Source organism: Bos grunniens, chromosome 19 (assembly GCF_055505025.1).
Source record: "Bos grunniens cultivar Pamir isolate PY7600 chromosome 19, Bosgru_T2T1.0, whole genome shotgun sequence".
Classification (NCBI taxonomy): Eukaryota; Metazoa; Chordata; class Mammalia; order Artiodactyla; family Bovidae; genus Bos; species Bos grunniens.
The window spans coordinates 34295827-34314808 of NC_141183.1; the positions used below are offsets into that span (position 1 = coordinate 34295827).

An 18982-nucleotide genomic window follows, 5' to 3' on the forward strand; every position below is an offset into this window, starting at 1 on the left:
AGCAAAGACGTTCTGAGACCAGTGAGTGTGTTACCTGGGCTGGAGTGAGGTCAGCGTGGATCCGTCTGGACAGACAGATAAGGTGCCTGTGCTAGAGCCTTGCTGACTGAGAAGTGGGGCAGTGGGTGGGGGTGGATGCAAAGTTTGGACTTTATTCTCTGTGCCATATTGAAAAGGGCTCCACAGAGGACTCTCCAGGTGAGTGCTGACCCCCAAGTGGGGAGACATGTTAGGGGTGAGATGGAATGAGGAATGTGATGGAGGTGGATGCCTCTAGGCTCTGGGAACTGATTGGAGGTGGGTGGGGGAACCCAAGGGGAGCTGATGAAGCCATGAAGGTTGGTCCCCAGAGCCGCGGGGGGCCAGGTTGGAGGAGAGAGCCTGAGCTGGGTGCTGTGGGCGTGCAGGCAGCAGTGTGGTCAGGCCGATCTGGCAGCAGAAAGGAAGGTCTTTTTGGAAACAAGACTGAGGCTGCAGGCTATGTCTGGTCCCAAGGGGAACCCACCTCACGTTGTAGGGAGGCTGTTTTAACATCTGAATTTCCCCCGCATTTTCACATCCAGCCTCCATGATCTGTTTGCTTTACTCAACTCCGATAAGGCACCTACTGTGTGCCCCTGTCATCCTGCTTCATGCTATTACAGCCCTGTTTAGGTGCCATCTTCATCCCCATTTTACAGTTGAGAAAAACAAAACACAGGTGGCTTCCAAAGGTCACAGGTCACAAGCGGACAGGCCTAGACCACTTTGCACTGCCCTCGACCTCCGAGCAGGCTTGTGGTCTTCACACAGTCTCCAGGTCATGGTGCTCTCAGCTCCAGTCCAGGTGTCCGTCCTCCTCCAGGGAGGCCACTGAGCCTGCCCTCTGGTTGTCCCTCCTGGAAGACCCCTCTGCTCTCTCGTTCCTGGTCACATTCTCCCCGCAGCTTCCCTTGCTCCCCCCATTTTCTCTCCCTTAAGACGTGAAAGAGCCGTATTACCACCCAACTGCTAGAGCCATAAAACCCTAAAGTCCAAACAGTGGGTCTCAAGGTTTTGATCAAAGTCTGGGGGCAAGAGTCTTGGGACCTAAAAAGACCAGTCAGCCCAACCCTTTCATTTTAGGTAAATAATCAGAGGACCAGAGAGATAGCGTGACTTGCCCAAGGCTGCCCAGCAGATGAGAAGCAGAACTGAGGCAAAGACCCCAGTTCTCTCGAATCTCAGCTGAGAGAAGCTATGGGAAGGTTGTGCTTGTTTTTGTTTTTAATATTCGAAACAATTGAATTTTCAGTAATCGAATTTTGGATTCAATAATGTCATATCCATATATCAGATTAACTTTAACAATAACTTGACACTAAATACTTGTAAATGGGCATTTGGCATGAACATAGCAGCTATCTTGGGTGGATGCCACTCTTGGTCTCATTTTACAGAGGAGGAAGCTAAGGCACCAAGGGGACGATGAGCTTGGTCAAGATCAAACCTGGTGATGAGAGGCAGAGCTCGTTTAGACCCAGGCATTTGGCTCTAGACTCACTGCTTTTACTTGGTGGCTCAGATGGTAAAGAATCTGCCTGCAATGCAGGAGACCCACGTTCAATCCCTGGGTCAGGAAGATCCCCTGGAAAAGGAAACAGCAACCCACTCCATTATTCCTGCCTAGGAAATCCCACGGACACAGGAGCCCAGCAGGCTACAGCTCATGGAGGTCACAAAGAGTCGGACACAACTAAGCAACTAACAACCGCTGTGCTGTCGGCCCTTTTAATTGTTTTGGAAAGATACCCACAGAAGTCCAGCTCAGTAGTTGCAGAGCTCAGGGTTAACTGCAGCATGTGGGGGTCTTAGTTCCTCGACCAGGGATTGAACCCGTGTCCCCTGCATTGGAAGGGGGATTCTTAACCACTGGACCTCCAGGGAAGTCCGGAGAAGGCATTGTGTTTTTTTTTCAGTAGATAACTTAATGAGAAGTCTTTGCTCACAGCTGTGAAATGGGTGAAGTAGCGTTTGGGGGCTGATCGTATAGCTACAACATTAGCTTTATTTCTGGCTGGGCATCAGAGGAGAGAGAAGTGTGTGATCAAACACAGCAGCTGTAATTCACACAAGGTGTGGAATTGGAGAAGCAGGAAGGGAGTCATCTTCACAAGACACAGAACCTGGGTCTCTGTCCAGACCCCTGCCCAGGGCTCCTTCCTCTGGGTTTTGGGGTTTCAGATGACAGTGGGCATTTGGGGAGTGATGCCCAGTTGGCAGTTGAGGTTCCAGGATAAGGAACTGAAGTGGAGATGTGTGAGGGGGGAAGGGAGGGGCATTGGGGACTGTTTCAGAGGGTCCCAACCAGGAGGCCACCTTTTGGTCCCAGCTTTATGGAGAAGGGTCCCCAATAAAGAGAAGCTTTGTTGCCCTGGGGGGCAGGAGAGGCAATTATATGGGAGCAGAAGGCAGATTCTGGCTTCCTGGAGTCAAAGAAGCAGGTGATCCAGTGCAGCTCTGTGACACTCAGAGCTTCTGCCCGAGGAAATTCTCAATACGATTTTCTTTTTTTTTTCTTTCTTTGACCAGAGACCACCTGGGAGCGTCCCAGCAGTTCTTCTGGGATTCCAGCCAGCCCTGGCCCTCACAGGAGCTCTCTGCCTCCAACAGGTACTGTCCACACGCTATCTCAGGGCATCGGGATGGACCACACTCACATGCAACTTCATGGGAGAGGCCCAGCTTCTGGAGCCTGGATCTGAAACCTGGCTGTGGATCTCATGGGCCAAACCCGGGAGGGGTCTCGAGGGCTCGGAGGCCCCGTAGGCTGTTGCCCTGTGGGATGGTTTCACTCTGGCAGTGCCAGCTGCAGCTCTGGTCTCTCTCACTCCACTGGGGTGCTTAGAGGAGGGGGATGGCTGGGTGAGGTGAGGCAGCAGAGCTCTTGCCTGTCTGCCGGCGTGAGGACCTGAGCAGCGGCAGATTCACTCCACGTGGTTTCAGAAGACATCAAGGGGTAGAGGTTAAGGAGGCAGATGTTTACTCCTAACAGGGCGTCTTTAGGTCTTCTCCACCACTGAGAAATCAAAATGTGATGCCAGCGCATTATTTAGTGAAGATTGCTCGGCTTCCCTGGTGGCGCTCGTGGTAAAGAACCCACCTGCCAATGCAGGAGACGTAAGAGACACAGGTTCAGTCCCTGGGTCTGGAAGATCCCTGGAGAAGGGCATGGCAACCCACTCCAGTATTGTTGCCTGGAGAATACTATGGACAGAGGAGCCTAGTGGGCTATAGTCCATGGGGTTGCAGACTGGACATGACTGAGCGACTTAGCACTCACACACATAAAGATTACTACCGTCAGCAGAATTCAGAACTGAAGTGGTGGCAGAATAGACCTGGAGAATCATCTGAGGCCTGATAGAAGGGATGGGGGGCTGCTTTTCATGAAAAGTTCTTCTAGGCTATTAAAATGTTTTTATTTATATTTTTGTGTATATATGCATGTATACACACACACACTTTTTTTTTTTTTTTAACTTAAATTTAAGAAGGAACCCCCTGTGGGGCAGAAAAATGGGGCATTTCCTCCTGGTTTCCTGGGGATGCAGCCAGGGCTACATTCTCAGACCGAGTCCCCAGAAATGGGGCCAGTTAGCCTTCCTAGTGGTCATATGACGGTAGGCATTTCCCGGCACAGTGCCTTGTCTTTTGTTGCTGTTCTTGTGTTTTTTTTAACAATAGAAATGCTGGTGTGAATACTGTGAGGTGTGGCCCTCTATCCTGGCTGGCTCCAGGCCACCTAGACACTAGAGAGGAAACCCAGCTGTCTTTTGCAACCACAGGGGGGTCCCCAGAGCAGGACAGGGATGTGACACGGGCAGGGAGAGGCTGGGGCGTGTGAGATGACAAGTGATAACCCTGCACAGCCGGGTTGTGCCGGAGCCAGTTTGGAAAGCTTGCCCTTTAGGTCAGTGCGGTCAGCTCTCCGAAGCCTGCTGCCCCTGGCACCGTCCCCAGAAGCATCCTGTCCCCTCTTTGCTGTGGACGGAGCCAGCCCCCAGAAGGGGGGTTGTGGGGAGAGGCTCAGATCCAGGGAGAACTGCCAGGGTGGGCAGGGCATCAGACAGAGAGTGTGGCCCCCGACCTCCCTCCTCTGCCTCAACCCCCTGCGGCCCGGGGCACCTCCTTCCCAGGTCTCTGCCTGAAAGGGCTTTGTAGTCAAATAGAGTTGGAAATCCTGCCTCGTCTCTCCACCTTTGGAGATCACACATCAGCTAGGAGAATGCCTGGACTGGACCCCATTTAACTCGGTGTTTCTGTCCTTGTGTGTGTTTGTCCACATCAAACTTAAGCTTCTCTGGCTCAGCTTCTTCTCTGGCTTCTCTTCTCTGACTCCGTCCGTAGTGGTTCTCAACTCGGAGGTGATTTTGCCTTCCGGGGGACATTCTTGGATGTCACCAGTAGGGGGTGGTGCTCCAGACATCTAATGGGGAGAGGCCAGGGATGCCGCTCAACCCCCAACAGTACACAGGACAGCACCGCCCCACCGCAGAGGTCTGTCCAGCCGTGCATGTCAGCAGTGCCCGGCTCGGAAGCCCTGTTCTGGAAGGACTCAGAACCTCAGCTCAGCACTACTCGGGGGTCAGACGATGGACTACAGCCTATGACAATGAGAAGCAGCCACAAAACACGCAGGACCCCAGCTCTGGATTCTCAGACCCACGTTTTTGGGTTGGTTTTGTTTTGTTTTTAAGATTTATTTGAAGATAGCAGTTTTATTTAATTAATTAATTATTTTGACCCTGGCATGTGCGATCCTCCTGACCAAGGATGAAACCTGCGCCCGCTGCAGTGGGAGTGCGGAATATTAACCACTAGACCACCAGAGATGTCCTCAGGCCCACGTTTTATTTCCCAGTTTTAATATCTTGGAAATCAGTGATATGTCCTAGTCTAATTGGAAGCATCCTTTTTTTTTTCTTTCTCGCTAGTGCTTAAAATAAGTGTGCCTCTAACAACCAGTGACATCTTAGATTTGTGACATTGCAGCTCCTTAGATTGAGGTCTCAGGCACATCCCTGCTCCTTGCCAGGCCTCACTTTGCCCACTTATAAACGGGAGGAAGATGCGGCTCAGGTCCTGTCCAGCCCTCCATGGCTGTTATTTGTGGTCCTCTCTGCCCTGGGGCGTGAACACACATGTCAACTCTCCATCCGCCCTCTGGGGTGGAAGAGAAGAGAACCCACTAGTGAGGCTAAGGCAGAATCTGTGATACCCTGACATCTTCTTTTCTGGTTTTTAAATAGAATCTTGAAAAATAAAGCAATAGCTAGGTTGGTATTTCTCCCTACAGGGGAGCAGCACCAGGATTTTCCCAGCCATTCTTTCCTTCAGTTTTATAAGCAGCTTTCAGGAGATTGATTTTTATTGTGGAGAGAAAAATAGACTTGATGAAGACATGAGGTTGCTTCAAAAGCTGACCATCCCCATCCTCGAGTTCCTGGGGCTGTGGGCGCCTCGCCTGGAGACCACTCAGGGCCCTGGATTGAAGCCCCTTTTGTTCTGCTCCTGCTTCTGCAGAGCAGCAGTGATGGAATCGAAGCCTTTCCATTCAAAGAATGTACAGACATGGTTCTCAGTACTGGGGGTACATCCTCAGGCAAGCCAGACTTGTGGGGTCCCTGGTCCCAGGAGCTACATGCTAATGGGCAAGTTGGATAAACAGGCAAATGTGAACTTGATCAGATGTTCGTTGCATGGTCAGCGGGACAGATGACTGGGGCATTAGGGGCGGCCTCACTTTAGGTCAAGCTTTAAAGACAAGGAGGAGACGGTATGTGTGGAGGGTGGTGGTGGAGTGTTCTGGGCCAGGGGACAGCGGGTGCAAAGGCCCTGGGGTGGAAGTGATCTTGGCACATTTGTGAATGGAAAGCAGACCCGTGTGGCTGGAGGGTGAGGGACAAGAAGAAGGGTGGTAGGTGATGGGGGCGGGGGAAGTCAGGGTCCAGAGGAAGGTATTGTTGGGATTTCCTTCTGAGTGTGAGGGTTGGGATAGGGGGTGAAAAGCAGTGGAGGTGTCTCGTCTTTCCATGCAGCTACCCACTTGAAGCCACTGGGCAGCTCTTGGTTAGCAGTGATGGGGTTGGGGGTTACCTGCAAGGTGCGTGCGGGCGTAAGGATGATGTGGGAGGAAAACATAACCACGTTTACTGACTACAAGCATCCCATATGGTCGTTCCTGAAGGTCATGGACAAACAGGCCAGGAAGAATATGGGTGGGAACCACAAGTGAACCCAGCTAAGCCAAGCTTAGATAATGCTCCTTCAAGGAGGCAGAGGGGTGGAGGCGACCTTGGGGCTCAGGTTGACTTTTTTTCTTTTGGCCACACCACTTGGCTTGCAGGATCTTAAATCCTTGACTAGGGATTGAACCCATGCCCCCGGCAGTGAAAGCCCAGAATCCTAACCACTGGCATTGCCAGGGAGTTCCCTCAGGTTTACCCTTGAGTTGAGCTTCTGAAGAGGGTTGGCAGGACCACTGTGGACAGGGCCAGTTTGTTCTTGGTCCAGGTTTGTCTGATGCCTGAAGCTCAGCCAGCCGGGTTATAGCCGGGGAGAGACCTGAAACACCCAGTACCCACTCCCCACAATCTGGACTCCACTCTTGGAATGTTGGGGGCCACTTTGAGTCAGCACCGGACCCAGGACTTTCCGTGTGTGGAAAGTGTGTGGCCTCCTCTTGGATCACAGTGGGAGCTGTGTTTATTCAGTAACTTTATTAGAAGTATTTAATGCCAGGGTTTCCCAGTGGGGTCCATGCAAGTCAGCTTGAAACCCCAACAGAATACCAAAGGCTCTGTTCAGTAACTACTGCATGTATTAAGGAGAAGGCAATGGCACCCCACTCCAGTACTCTTGCCTGGAAAATCCCATGGGTGGAGGAGCCTGGTAGGCTGCAGTCCATGGGGTCTCGAAGAGTCGGACACGACTGAGCAACTTGACTTTCATTTTTCACTTTCATGCATTGGAGAAGGAAATGGCAACCCACTCAGGTGTTCTTGCCTGGAGAATCCCAGGGACGGGGGAGCCTGGTGGGCTGCCGTCTATGGGGTCGCACAGTCATACGCGACTGAAGCGACGCAGCAGCAGCAGCAGCAGCAGCATGTATTAAAAACCATCTTTGGGCTGGTTTAACATGCCATGCAGCAATGATTCATATGGAGAGAAATAGTAATAGGCAGATGGAAAGAAAACACGAGTTAAAAATAAAGTTCTGGGAATTTCAGGTAAGAGTTGCTGGGTCCAGTGGATGCCAGCACAGACCTCTAGAACTTTCTGCCCTAACGGAAATGTTCTGTCTCTACCCAGTATGGTAGCCGTTGACCACATGCAGCTCCCGAATACTTGAAATATATCTGCTCTGCCTGAAGAATGAAGTTTTCATTTTATTTAACTTAGTACTTTTCAAGTTTTAGAATAATTTTAGGCTTACAAAAGGAAATTGTGAAGACAGTACAGAGAGTTCTTATATAGCCTGTACTCAGTTTCCAGTAATGTTTTATGTATTTATTTATTTTTTGGCCACACCACATGGCATGTGGGATCTTAGATCCCTGACGAGGGATGGAACCCAGGCACCCTGCATTGGAAGGTGGAGTCTTAACCACTGAACTTCTGGGGAAGTCGCTCCCCTAATGTTAATGTCACATTACATAACTTCAGTTCATTTATCAAAACTAAGACATCAGTGTAGTACATATTATTAACTAGTCTGAATTTCATTTGATTTCACCAGCTTTTTCAGTGTTGTCCTCCTGTTCTGGGATCCCATCCTGGGTACCACCCTGCATTTGAATTATATTTAAATGTAACGTGTTAGAATTTGAATAGCCACCTGTGACTGGTGGCTGCCCTATCAGATGACAGAGCAGGCAGGCATGCATGGAGAGTGAATTCCTTTCTGAGCTTCTAGGCCCGGACAGACGTGGGTTGAACTTGCATTGTGTTTCCCTTCGGGATGGAGGAAATCTGTCACTTATTGAGCTGCTCTGGGAGTTGGGGTGTTGGGAAGCCTGGGTTCAGATTCTGGCTTTGCCCAGCCTGGGGCTTGACTCTGCTGAGGGGTCATGCTTGGACAAGCAGCCTGCCTCCAGCAGCCGAGGAAAGCCAGATTGCAGGGGAGGGAGTGAGGTCTGTTGTTGATCAGGGAGGGCCCGCCTTTGAGTACACGCAGACAGCTGTGCCCCGCTATGAGCAGAGCACCCCAGGAAACGGGCTTCAGAACCTAGGCCTCACCCCCAACACATCTTCTTCTCCAGATCAGGAAGCCCCAGCCAGCCTTTCCCTCCCACATAGGAGCAAGTGGAGACCCTGGCCCGCTGCAGAAATACAAGCTGCTGGACCCAGAGTGCTTCCGAGGCTCTCAACTAGGAATCACTGTTGACCCCAGGGGAAGGGCATGGGGCTCCACCTGTTCCTTGAGAAACATGCCCTTGTTGGCGTTCCTTTCCTGGGGGCCCTTGCAAAGGCCTGTTTAACCTTTGATAACCAGGACAATAGACTCAAATTTCCAACCTTTCACATCCATAGACACATAGATTGTAAGTTCTCTTTGGGGAAATATAGTTTACATCTTAGACAACCGGGGAGGCAGTGGGGACTGGGTAGTCAGACAGAAATGTCAAGAACAGAAGGATTTCCAGACCAGAGGGCTATAAATGTAAAACTTCTTCCCTAGACAGACCTGGCCAAATGTGGCACACACTTGGGAAGGTGAATATGATGAAGAACATCCTTTTAAGGCCACACAGGGCATAGTGGGGCAGCGAGGCAGGGATGGTACCCACCAATCTGGCGTGGGTTTTTGCCTCGGTAACCTGACTTAAAACCTACTTTCCCACAGCCCCAGTTGCCTTTCCCAAAGTGGGTTCCATGACAGCACCTCTGCTTTCCTGGCACCCCCCCCCCCATCCTGGTTCTTTGTCCTTGTAAGCTTGGGACTGCCATGGTTCTGCCTTGATTGAGATTTGCAGAGCACATCGGCATATTTAAAAAAGGCCTACCGTCAGATCCTGCCCTTTACTTTCACTGCAGGTCGCTTACAAGGAATGTCCTACAGAATTGGTTGTTGTCACCTGCCTGGGGAGATACCCTGTTCCTCCAGGTTCAGATGTCGTAGGAGTGAGGCGAGAAGGATTTCCAGAACAGGGGCTTCCCAGATGGCTTTACATTGAGGAAAGAAGTTACTTGTTTATTCCAGAGACAAAGGAGATGAGCCACACCTGCTGGAGGCATCCAGGGCTGGTTTTCTTGTTTGGAAGAGTTAAGTCTTATCTTTAGGGTGTTTTAGAGAACAGGACCTGGACATTGGGGCTTGGAGAATAAACCATCTTACATGGCAAATTGGAGTTGGGAAATGGAGTCAGAGTTATAGGGAGGGGGTGAGTTCTGGGCCGCAGATGATGCTGGCAATTCTCTGTTGGTCTTATTTCTGTTTCTTTATCCACCGCTCCACCAGCAAATGACTTCTCCTTTCTACAAATTATATGCCCCCTTCTCTCACTGTAGAGAGCCCTCTCTTTGTTTAACTTCCCATAAAGAGGAATGAAGTGTGTGTGTGTGTGTTTCTATTTGTGTTTGAAGTTACTAAAGTTACTAGATAGAGCTTTCTGTTCCCTTTTCTTATCTTAAAAACAGCTGAATTTGGTATTTTATATATGTTTTTTTCTTGTATCCCCAACTGAATTATGGTCCTTATGGTTATGAGTGATCTTTGACTATATTCTATTTCATTTTTACCCCTGGGAGGCTGGAGGCCTCTAAAGCACCCACCTCTGGCCGTGTTCAGTTTTGACCTCACCCTCAGTAAGCCAGGGGGCCCAGCGGCATGGGGATGCCCATCGGGACCATCTCAGGCGAGCTGTAACGGTTCAGATCCCCAAGGATGAAGGTGTGGGGACCGTTGGAGTAAAATGCAGTGAGACAGGGTGTCAGAGGAGAGGTGCTGTATGGGGAGAGATGGTTGAATGGAAAATTAGTTTTTCTTTCCCAGTAATTGTTTTGACATGAGTGGTAATTAGCCAACCGCTGACAGGCCAGAACTGAAGCGAGAACAAGGGGATGGATTAGGGGCAAATGCCATTGCATTAGATGGTTCCTGGCCGCTGTTAGCGTGGGGGTCGCCAGTCTGGGGGAGGCTGCAGGCGGGACAAGGGCATGTTGAGGGTGCACTTTTGTGGGGGGTGCTGTGGTGGGAGAAAGCGAGGATCAGAAAGACTCTGCCCTCAAGAAGATGGGGACCACCTTGGGGTACAAGGACCCAGTAGCATTAAAGGTAGTGACTGCTTCTAAACTAAGGCCTGCTCAGGTAAGAGCTTTCATATTTCATTTTCATAGTCAACTGAACTGTGGTCCCATTTTTGTTCTTGTCCTTGGTGGGTTTTAGGATCAGGGCAATGCTGTCTTTGTAGAATAAACTGAGAAAGTCACCAGGTGTATTTATACTGTGCAGTGTAAGCCTATATATTTCTTTCAAGAGTTTGAATGACTTTGCCTATAAAACCATCTGGATCTGATGTCTTTTGACAGGGAGGTCCTTTTTCAAATGTTTTACTTGTTTTGGTGTCTCTGGTATTCTTTGAAATCATTTTGATCATTTGAATCTCATGGAAGGTTTTGTATTTATTAGCATAGAACTACAGATCAAATCTCTTGCATTAAAAAAAAAAAGTCTCTGTTTGCAGTCTAATTCCCAATTTTAAGCATTTGTGTCTTCTTTCACTCTCAAATTAGGCTGATCTGCCTTTTTTATCTTTGTCATTCTCTACCCTTCAACCCCTCAACCAGCCAGAGTTGCTAATATCATCCTGTCTCCTAACTTATTAATTTCTCTTGCCATATTTATATCCTTGTCTCATGTTTTCCTTGGATTAATTTTATTGGCTTTTAAATTTTTTTCTAAATTCTTGAGTTGAATGTTTAGTCCATTTATTTTTATTCTCTTGGCCTTGGTAATGCAATAATTAAGGCTATGAATTTTCCTCCAAATATAATTCAGGCCCTTTCCCATTTGTTTTGATATGTTATTTTTCATTATTTTCAAAATATTGTGTAATTATAGTTTGAAATTGCTCTTTGACCTGAGATTATTTTTTAAGAGGGCATTCTCTTAAATGTCCAAGCTTCTCGGGTCAGGGTAGGGGGAGAGATAGGGACCTTGTCTGTCTGTTCTTTCATTATTTCTATCTACTTTTATTGCTTTCCAGTCAAAGAATATATCTTGTGTTATTTATGCCTTTTGCAATTTATTGATACTTTATTTATGGCTTAAGTAGGCCCAACATTTTTAATGTACCGTGGCTTCTCAGTAAAAAGAGATTATCTGTTTATAGGGTATGATGTTTAATCCATCTAGTTCAATCAGCCGTTTAAATTAAATCACTGAGACATTCCACATCCTGACTTTTGTCCACGAAATCAGTCCTAGACTGAAAGCAGTATTAAGGTTTCCTACTGTTGCCTTCGAATTCTCCAGCATTTGCGTTTTGTCCATTTTAGTGCCGGGCTCCTTGAGAAGTTAAGTTTCTGGAATGTTATGACTGCCTCATAAGTAGTATTTATCTATCCAGTCTAGTCTGCCATTGCTGTCACGGCCTGTGCCAACCTGAGTAGGTTGTCCTCTGAGGCCTCAGTGTTCAGTGATGCCCTTGGAATCCTACCCCCCACCCCTGCCTTTTACCTAGAGGACTCTTGGATAGAATCAACAGCTTCTTGAGGGCCCTGAGTATAGACCAGGAGCGTGGTCGGCCATGTGAACCTAACTTGTTGTTCCTTCTTGTGTCCTCAGCCACTGCCCTGGGCCCCCGCTGTGTGGCCAATGCTTTGTTTTCCTGGTCTGTCTGTACCCACCCTTCTTTCAGAGTACCCGGCCAACTGTCGGATCGGGAGAGACCCAGTTACCCCGGGAATCTGCTGAGTGCATCTCTGCTCACAGGTGCCCTGAATTTTTCCCTGCAGTTGGTGGAGAATGGGGGACACACCCCCAGGATGAAAAGGGCTCTCCGTGGCGTGGCCTTCACACCCCATTGCTTGCCCCTGGCCCTTGCCCTAAGAATGGGCAAATGGTCATAACTATAGTCCCTCCTCCTTTACCTCCTCCCTCTCTGTTGGGTTCTGGCAGCAAGACCCACGAGTGGACATCAGTGTATCCATCTTTCTTCAGGCTGACCTGCAGTGTATGTGTTGTAGCAAATCCTCCAAAGCCTGGGGCGTCAGGAAGATGGCTTTCCTGGTGTCCAGAGATCATACAAGCTTGGGGCTCAAGGCCACTAGATTAAGGACCTTCGTGAAAAGAGAATTCATCCATTCTCTTTTCATGAAGTGTTTTATAATTTAACAGATCCCTTCTGCAGGTGTGGATTTTCATCCCAACAGAGTGGGTTTGGAGACTAGGTAGAAGTGTTCCCATTTTACAGATGCAGAAGCTGAGGCTTCAATAACTGTATCCATGAGAGGGCAGCACCGCCTCTGGGAACTGAGGATGCGTGGGCCTCAGTGTGTATGTGTGATGTCAGGACCAGGCAGCAGTGTTGGGGGCTTCAGATAGGCCCCCCTGGGAGCTTTGAGGCCATAGAAATTGGCAAATACTGCAGACCAGGGCTCCCTATCTTCCTTTGAAGAGCAGGAGTATCAGCTCATGTTGGGAGCATGAGTGAGTGTCATAGGGAGAGACTTTTAGAGCCTTGAATATTTTTTTGTCTTAATTTTAGCAAAACCAGGACTCATGAAGGCTGTCATATGATCCCCTAACTCTTAATTAGCAAAGCCAAATTTCCTAGAAACCCATGAGGCCAGTTCTCTTGTCATTAAACTGACATTCCAGTAGGGGAGGGGGAGGAAGTCCTCAGGGAGGAAGTCCTTGGGCGGGCAGTTGTTGAGGGGGCGGTGATTTGCCGGAGGGTGGGGGTGTCCCCACCTGACTCTAGGGAGAGACTGGACCCTTGATCCGCACCAGTGATCACGGCCGATGAGGTTATTTTTGGCGATGACTGTTGGACTGTGATGCCTCTCCTCCTACTGAGCATCTTTCTTTTCTTTGGTTCAAAAAGATCCCCCAAGAGATCAGTAGTTGGGTGCTGGCACTTGGGAGATGCTCTCAACCCATCTCCAGCACCACAGATAGGAGTGAGAGCCAGAGAGGTGGTCCTGGCTGTGCAAGACCCCTCAGAGGTAGACAATGAGGTGGAAGAAGGGGCCTCAGCTGCCCGCTGTGGTCTGCAAGTTCGGAGGGGCCTGTCTGTGGCCAGCGCAGCAGCATCTGAGTGGTGTTTCTGTCCCCGCAGTGAATGGATACCACACGTCAGGGACCCCAGCGCACCCTCCCGAGACTGCCCACATGAGTGTCCGAAAATCCACCGGTGATTCCCAGGTAAGGGGCCCTGTTCCGGGATGTAGGGGCAGCCCTTAGGTAGGTCCAGGGAGGCATCATTAGAATGGGGACACTGTAGGAGTCCAGGTAGCTATAGCCCAGTCCTGCCCCAGGTAGGAAGAGGTTGGTATCCAGGTCATTCCAGTGTACCATGATTGCAAGAGAGATGGTGTGATTGTGGTTTGGTTTTCCCTAGAAGTTGAAGATAGTAGGGTTGTTTTTTTTTTTTCCGGCCCATGCCACACAGCTTGAGGGATCGAACCCAAACCTCCTACAGTGGACATGTGGGGTCTTAACCACTGGACTGCCTTGGAAGTTGAGGATGCTTTTGATGGGTTGACAGGGATGGGATTATAACCTCTCTGTGTTGGGGCAGAAGGTTCCATCCTGCTGTCTGGATTCCTAATGGAGTCCAGATTTCCCAACACTTTAAGAATATGGGTGAGTCCAGGCCATTTTCCTTCTCTGCGTGACCCTTTCCTACCCCTAGACTTCACCCAGAGTAAAACTGAGTCAAACATTTTGTCACATTTGATCATCCAGAGAGGGGCAGCTGCAGGATAGAAGGACATGGGAGTGTGTTTTAAGATTCCCAACCTGTCATCTCAGCCGACACTTGTACAAATGTAGGAAGGAGGTGTCAGCCTGTGTTACAGATGTGGTCATAGAGTCTCAGACCAGATACATGACTCGAGCAGGTTGACATGATTACCAGGTGGTCAGACCGGACTCGATGCCAGGTTCTTCCAGTGGCCTTAAGCTCTGTCTGAGGAACTGGGAACGGGTCTTATGTGGTCCATCTATGAATTATCCACAAGATGTCCTTAAGCAGAAGCCTCCAGACCAACCCTTCCAGGAGTTAAGATGCCAGGCCCCAAGGATGGTGGTGGTGGTGGTGATGGGATAACAGTAGTGGCTTGCTGTCAACAGCAGTGGGTTCTGTGTGCTGGTCCTGGAAGGAAAGCCCTTGTGGTCAAAGCAGCTCCAGTGTGACACTTAGCTGAAATGCAGGCGAGAGGGGCATGAGAGCACATGTTAGGACCCAAAAGGTGATGAACTATGCCTGGACGGGGTGAAGCCATAGGAAACTCCAGCGGAGGTCCATAGCGGTCCTGACATGCAAATTGGTCGTCCAGCCTGGGTATATGGGGCGAGAAACCTCAGAAACCTAATGATGTTCTTGTCTTAGGAGGCTGAGCCTTGGGCTCAGGTCCGTTCAGTTCAAACTCTGGAGGAGAATTGGGACATCTGGGTGAGGCGAGGCTCCGTACGTACTGATGGATGGACACATCACCCCGGGCCTCCTGTTAGAATGCAGATTCTGATTCAGGAGGTCTGGGGAGGGGCCTAAGGTTCTCTGTTTCTCACGAGCCCCCAGGGGATGCTGCTGCTTCAGGTAGGGGGACCGTGTCCTGACAGGCGAGCATCCGGGCACAGTCAGTCGTGGCAGCACATGTGTGTCCCCTTCATCCTCTGCTCACAGCACATGTCACAGCCCTGGCTCTGTGTGTTTCCTGCAGAGCCCCCCTTTCAACACAGCCTGTCAGTCTGTTCGAAATGAAGCTCATATGCCACCCAACTGCAGAGTGTTGTCAGTCCAAGTTCTGCCGTGGTCTCTCAGCAGCTAGAGAGGCACTTAGGAAGGATATTGGAAACAGCCCCCTCAGCCCCTCCCCCGTCATTCTTCTTTCCTTCTCTAATGACACATGACTCCCCCATCCTGAAACCCTCTCAAGTTGTTACTTAATCATTTAAAGCAACATGTATCCTGATCCTTATAACCTCCTGGGAAGGCAGTTGGACATTGTGTTGCCGTTAAGACTTTGACCCAGGAATTTCCCTCCAGACATCTGTTCTTGGAATAGGCACAGGGATTTTGATCTGTGTAAAGCTGTCCACTCAAGCATACAGCCTTTGACCCAGCCTAACTGTCCAGTAACGGGATGGGTAAAATGGATAATGGCAGTGAGCGTCTGTCTGGCCAAAGTACCATGCAGCCATGGAAACACATTCTCCTGGAGAAAATGTACTAATTTAAGAAAATGCAGAGACCATAATAGTGAATGAAAAAAGCAGAACGAAATTGCATATATGTATGTATGTTCAGTCGCTCAGTTGTGTCCAACTCTTTGGAGATCCCATGGACTGTAGCCCACCAGGCTCCTCTACCGATGGGATTTCCCAGGCAAAAGTGCTGGAGTGGGTGGCCATTTCCTCCTCCAGGGGATCTTCCCGACCCAGGGATCGAAGCCCCATCTCCTGCCTGTCTCCTACATTGCAAGCAGATTCTTTACCTCCTGAGCCATCTGGGAAGTCCCAAAGCTGCATTTATGGTCCATCTTGTTTGGGAGAAGGAAGTCCATCCATATATGAAGACACGTGACTGGATGAAAAAATAAACCCAAGCATTGGTGTTTCTGTCCAGTTCTCAATCAGGGGACATTGGGCAATGTTTGGATATTTTGGTTGTTACAACTGGGCAGGGGGTTTTACTGGCATCTTGTCAGTGGGACCAGGGCTATTACTAAGTAAGGTGCAGGAGAGCCCCACAACAAAGAATTACCCAGATGAAAAGATGAAGGGTGCTGAGGTTGAGAAACCTCGGTCAAAGGTGATGTTTATTTTCTTTAGACTTTTAAGTATTTTAAGAATTTTCTAAAATAAACACATTTTACTTTTATAGACAGCAGATACAATGAGAACTAAGAAACAAAGAGTTAGAGGTGAGGTGCTGGGGATGCAGGAAAGATCAGCTCTGGATACCCTGGCCTGAGCGCTGCTTCAGGACAGGTGGAGTCCCGTGTATTCCTTTTTTGGATGGTAACATTCAGAAGGTGAGGTATCATCAGAGTAACAATAAATAGTGCAGCACATAGAGAGAACAAAATACGTGTGTCCACCAGTTTGCAGCACTGTGTTAGCCTTTTAGACTGTGGAAGTGTTCGTGTTCCTGCAGAGCTGGCTGTCCACAAAGGCACCAGAGAACAGTCATAGAAATAGGTTAAGAAGGGTTGGTATTTAGAGAGCACTACCGATAAATGGTCCTCAGAATATGTATAAGCGCACTTCAGCAAGCTCAGTGTTTACTCCCCCATCCCAGGCTGTCAACTGTAATTAATGACAGTCATCACCTAATAATACTACAGGTGGCACAGTGGTAAAGAATCCACCTGCCAGTGCAGGAGAGGCTAGAGATGTGGGTTTGATCCCTGAGTTAGAGATCCCCTGGAAGAGGGCATGGCAGCCACTCCAGTATTCTTGCCTGGAATATTCCGTGGACAGAGGAGCCTGATGGGTTACAGTCGATGGGGTCACAAAGAGTTGGACGCTCCTGAGCGGCTTTGATAGATAGAGCATGCGCACAATATTGAAAAAGTGAATGAATGAATGAGTGAGTAAATGAACACATGGCCATTTGAGATGCTGGGTCAGGGTAGATACAGTACCTTGTCACACCTCTCTCATGCTCTTTTACTACTGCCTGTTGGCTGCCCCTCCTTGAGAAAGCTAATCAAGAAAATGAGAATGTTGGGCAGGTTTGGGGGTGGGGAGGCATGTGTAATCTTCATGGAAACCAGAAATGTGTCTGTACCATCGTGGGTGGAACTGAATGGCTGGGTGCCCTGCAGCCCCCGAGGGTGCCCACCCCTGCTCCAGGAGACCTGAAAGGCTGGGCATAGGTGATGGCAATCTGGTGCCACCCAGTGGAAGTTTGCAAGTGTGCAGCCCTGGGGCGAGCTACCTGGGTGATGGATGCAGGGAACCCACTTGATGGGAGGTTAGGGGATCAGAGACTGAGACTAGTCATGCTGGCCTTGGCAGAAGCACACCGAGCCTGTCCCCTGCCTGCCTGCCTGCCAGGGCTATGGTGATTTTATTTTATTTTTTAAATTTAAATTTATTTTAATTGGAGGCTAATTACTTTACAATATTGTACTGGTTTTGCCATACATCAACATGAATCCACCACAGGTGTACACGTGCTCCCCATCCTGAACCCCCCTCCCACCTCCCTCCCCGTACCATCCCTCTGGGTCATCCCAGTACACCAGCCCTGAGCATCCTGTATCCTGCATCGAACCTGGACTGGCAATTCGTTTCTTATATGATATTATACTATGGTGATTTTTAGCCCTCTCTGATCCCTATGCTGCAGATGGTGATTGCAGCCATGAAATTAAAAGGCGCTTACTCCTTGGAAGGAAAGTTATGACAAACCTAGATGGTATATTTAAAAGCAGAGACATTACTTTGCCAACAAAGGTCCATCTAGTCAAGGCTATGGTATTTCCAGTGGTCATGTATGGATGTGAGAGTTGGACTGTGAAGAAAGCTGAACGCCGAAGAATTGGTGCTTTTGAACTGTGGTGTTGGAGAAGACTCTTGAGAGTCCCTTGGACTGCAAGGAGATCCAACCAGTCCATTCTAAAGGAGATCAGCCCTGGGTGTTCTTTGGAAGGAATGACGCTGAATCTGAAACTCCAGTACTTTGGCCACTTCATGCGAAGAGTTGACTCATTGAAAAAGACTCTGATGCTGGGAGGGATTGGGAGCAGGAGAAGGGGATGACAGAGGATGAGATGGCTGGATGGCATCACCAACTCGACGGACATGAGTTTGAGTGAACTCCGGGAGTTGGTGACAGACAGGGAGGCCTGGCGAGCTGCAATTCATGGGGTCACAAAGAATCAGACACGACTGAGCGACTGAACTGACTGACTGATCCCAATGCCGGTACAGAGAAGGCAAGGAATATGCCCACCAGAGCCTAGACTCTTGTGACTCACTTTCCAACTGTTTTAGCTTTCCATGAACTGTTCCCCAGGAAGGTTATCTTTAGATGCAGAAGAGAGGAAAGGGAGTGGGACCAAGAGCTTGGAAACTTAAGGGACCCGTTGGAGGAGACAGTGTGTGATGAAGGAAGAGGTGAGATTCTGAGAGCTCATTTACTCAGTGGGGCTCCTCCTTCCCTACTTGGTCAATAGCTCGTGTTCTATTGAACATGTATTTCTTTGCCAGGTGCTGAGTCATAGACAGATAAAGCCCTTGTCTTGTCAGGGTTAGGGCTTCCCTGGTGCCTCAGATGGTAAGGAATCTGCCTGCAATGCAGGAGACCAGGTTCAGTCCCTGGCTTAGGAAGATCCCCTGGAGAAGGGAATGGTTACCCACTCCCGTATTCTTGCCTGGAAAATCCCACGAACAGAAGAGCTGGGTGGGCTGTAGTCCATGGGGGTCACGAAGAGTCAGACATGACTGAGTGACTAACACTTTCACTTGATAGAGGTTAGTAGCTGGGGCTGGAGAGAGACAAATGTTGATTTCATATTGTCAGTGATGGGGCTGGAGGGGAGTGTGTGCTCTAAAGACCTGACCAAGTGGTGGTGGAAATGTCTGGAGATGGGCTCTTTAATAAAAGTTGAGACTGGAAAAATCAGCAGAGGTTTAGCTTGGTCGAGAATGATGGTAGGGGAACAGCATTCCAGGTGGAGGGAACAGCATATGTGGATGCTTAGAGGCAATGATTTTGAAAAAGCCGTAGAGGCCAAGCAGGACTATGGTTTACTGTGTTAGCAAGTGTGGGGAAGGCAGAAG

General features: G+C 49.3%; 1 protein-coding gene across 30 annotated transcripts in view; it reads left to right on the plus strand.

The window, feature by feature from the left end:
• GAS7 (growth arrest specific 7) overlaps positions 1–18982 on the plus strand; it is a 213374-nt gene that overhangs the window by 151194 nt on the left and 43198 nt on the right. For 19 of the 30 annotated variants that reach the window (XM_086358926.1, XM_086358901.1, XM_086358898.1 and 16 more), the window contains 2 exons: positions 2551–2631; positions 13305–13390. In XM_086358926.1, the coding sequence (XP_086215052.1) occupies positions 2551–2631; positions 13305–13390 (167 nt within the window). The remainder of the gene's footprint in view (positions 1–2550; positions 2632–13304; positions 13391–18982) is intronic. The other 11 variants (XM_086358897.1, XM_086358900.1, XM_086358914.1 and 8 more) reach the window with 1 other exon arrangement.